The sequence below is a fragment of the Peromyscus eremicus genome, chromosome 4 (assembly GCF_949786415.1).
Source record: "Peromyscus eremicus chromosome 4, PerEre_H2_v1, whole genome shotgun sequence".
Taxonomy (NCBI): domain Eukaryota; kingdom Metazoa; phylum Chordata; class Mammalia; order Rodentia; family Cricetidae; genus Peromyscus; species Peromyscus eremicus.
Genome location: NC_081419.1, coordinates 86,200,307 through 86,202,175, shown reverse-complemented (window position 1 = coordinate 86,202,175; position 1,869 = coordinate 86,200,307). Strand labels below are relative to the sequence as shown.

The 1,869-nt window shown below is 38.9% G+C and overlaps 1 protein-coding gene across 1 annotated transcript; it reads right to left on the bottom strand.

Annotated features, from left to right (window-relative positions):
• Nucleotides 1–451: 451 nt before the first annotated feature.
• LOC131908463 (olfactory receptor 4F3/4F16/4F29-like) lies at nt 452–1,414 on the bottom strand. The gene has a single exon (XM_059259506.1). The coding sequence runs from the start codon at nt 1,412–1,414 to the stop codon at nt 452–454; it is 963 nt and encodes a 320-aa protein (XP_059115489.1).
• Between the last annotated feature and the right edge of the window lie 455 nt (nt 1,415–1,869).

Genomic DNA, 1,869 nt, shown 5'->3' with positions numbered 1-1,869 from the left:
CCCGCATTTCAGGCTGAATTTATTGATTTTCAGTACTTTAGAATCCAAGAATTACTTAGCAAAAACTAATCATATCTGCAAAGAATACTTGAAGAGGCATTTCACAGCTGGTATTTAAAATAGTAAATTGAATAGATCTTTGAAACTGCTTTTCTTAGAAGTAAATTAAAAAATATTTAATTAAAATATTATTACATAATTTCTCTCTTTCTTTTTCTCCCTCATATCACCCTTAAGCCTGACAACCCTTCCTCTACCAAATTTAAGGCCTCATCTTCATTTACTGTTGTTACATATACATATAAATTATATACATACATACATTTATGTATACACATTATATAACATAAATACAACCTGCTGAGTCCATTCAGTGTTGCTTGCACAAATGTTTCTAGGGTAGACCACTCAGTAAAGAATAAAAATGATTTACCCTCAAGAATGTTCTATTTTAATCTGAATCTCTTGGACTCCCAATGAAAGAATTTTTGAAACTTAAAGCCCTAATAAAGAGTCTCCTCATTGCAACCTTCATCTCCTTATTTCTAAGTGTATAGATGACAGGATTCATAAAAGGAGTGATAATAGCATCAAAAATTGCTAAAAATTTATCTATGGGTAACGTAGGGAAAGGCCACACATAGACAATAATACAAGGACCAAAGAAGAAAACCACCACAGTGATGTGAGCTGAGAGAGTGGAGAGGGCCTTGGAGGAAGCACCCGAGGAATGTTTACGAACTGTGACCAGGATGAAGATGTAAGACACAACCAGGATGAAGAAGGTGGCCATGGAGATGAAACCACTGTTGGCAGTGACCAGGAACTCCAGTCTGTATGTGTCTGTACATGCAAGTTTGATGAACCGAGGAAAATCACAATAAAAGCTATCCATTTTATTAGCTCCACAGAAGGGTAAATTTACAACAAAAGCCAGTTGGGCCACAGAATGGATAAGGCCAATGATCCAAGCCAGAGCCAAAAGAAAAATGCACATTCTTAGACTCATGATGGTGAGGTAGTGGAGGGGCTTACAGATAGCAATGTACCGGTCATAGGCCATGACTATGAGCAGCACCATCTCTGTTCCTCCGACAGTGTGAATGAAGAACATCTGAGTGATGCACCCATTCAGGGAGATGACTTTGTGCTTCCTGAAGAGGTCATAAATCATCTTTGGAGTAGCAATGCTGGACACACCTGTGTCTATGAAGGAGAGGTTTGCCAGCAGGAAGTACATGGGGGAGTGCAGGTGATGGTCTGAGATGATTGTGAGCACAATGAGAAGATTTCCCAGCATGCTTGCTACATAAAATACTGTGAAGAACAGAAAAAGGAGAATCTGAATTCTCCATGAATTGGTGAGACCCAGCAACAAAAATTCTGATACCACAGAGTGATTTCCTCCATCCATCAACTTATGCAAGTCTGACCATAAGGTGACTATTCTCTGGAGGGCACAAGAGGGAGAAAATATTATTATTAAGCAAAAGAGGCATCCTGGTTGTAAAGCAATGACTCAAATACAAAACACTAGAGACACCCTGTTGTTTTACAGGCAGGTTTTACAGAGCTCTCATAGAGACCAGGTACAGGACTTTTCCTATGCTTGCATAGTTAGGGTCACTTCATTATTTAATCCTGTTTATTTTGAAGTGTATAGCCAAGAGGCAAAGGTGCTTGAGAATCTAAGGAGAGTCAAACAAGCTCTGCAGACACTTGTGCTCACTAGCTTCCATACAGGAAATTAGTGCCACGGAATCTAGGCATGCTAAAAGAAATTTGTGCTTTTAGCCTTTGTGCTTCGATCCCTTACTTTGTTCTGGAATTTTGTGTGTTTAAATTACTGACACTTCTTGGTTTCCTAGG

What these genes read in the sequence shown, in the direction of transcription:
- LOC131908463 (XM_059259506.1), bottom strand. Translation starts at nt 1,414, where the DNA reads ATGGATGGAGGAAATCACTCTGTGGTATCAGAATTTTTGTTGCTGGGT.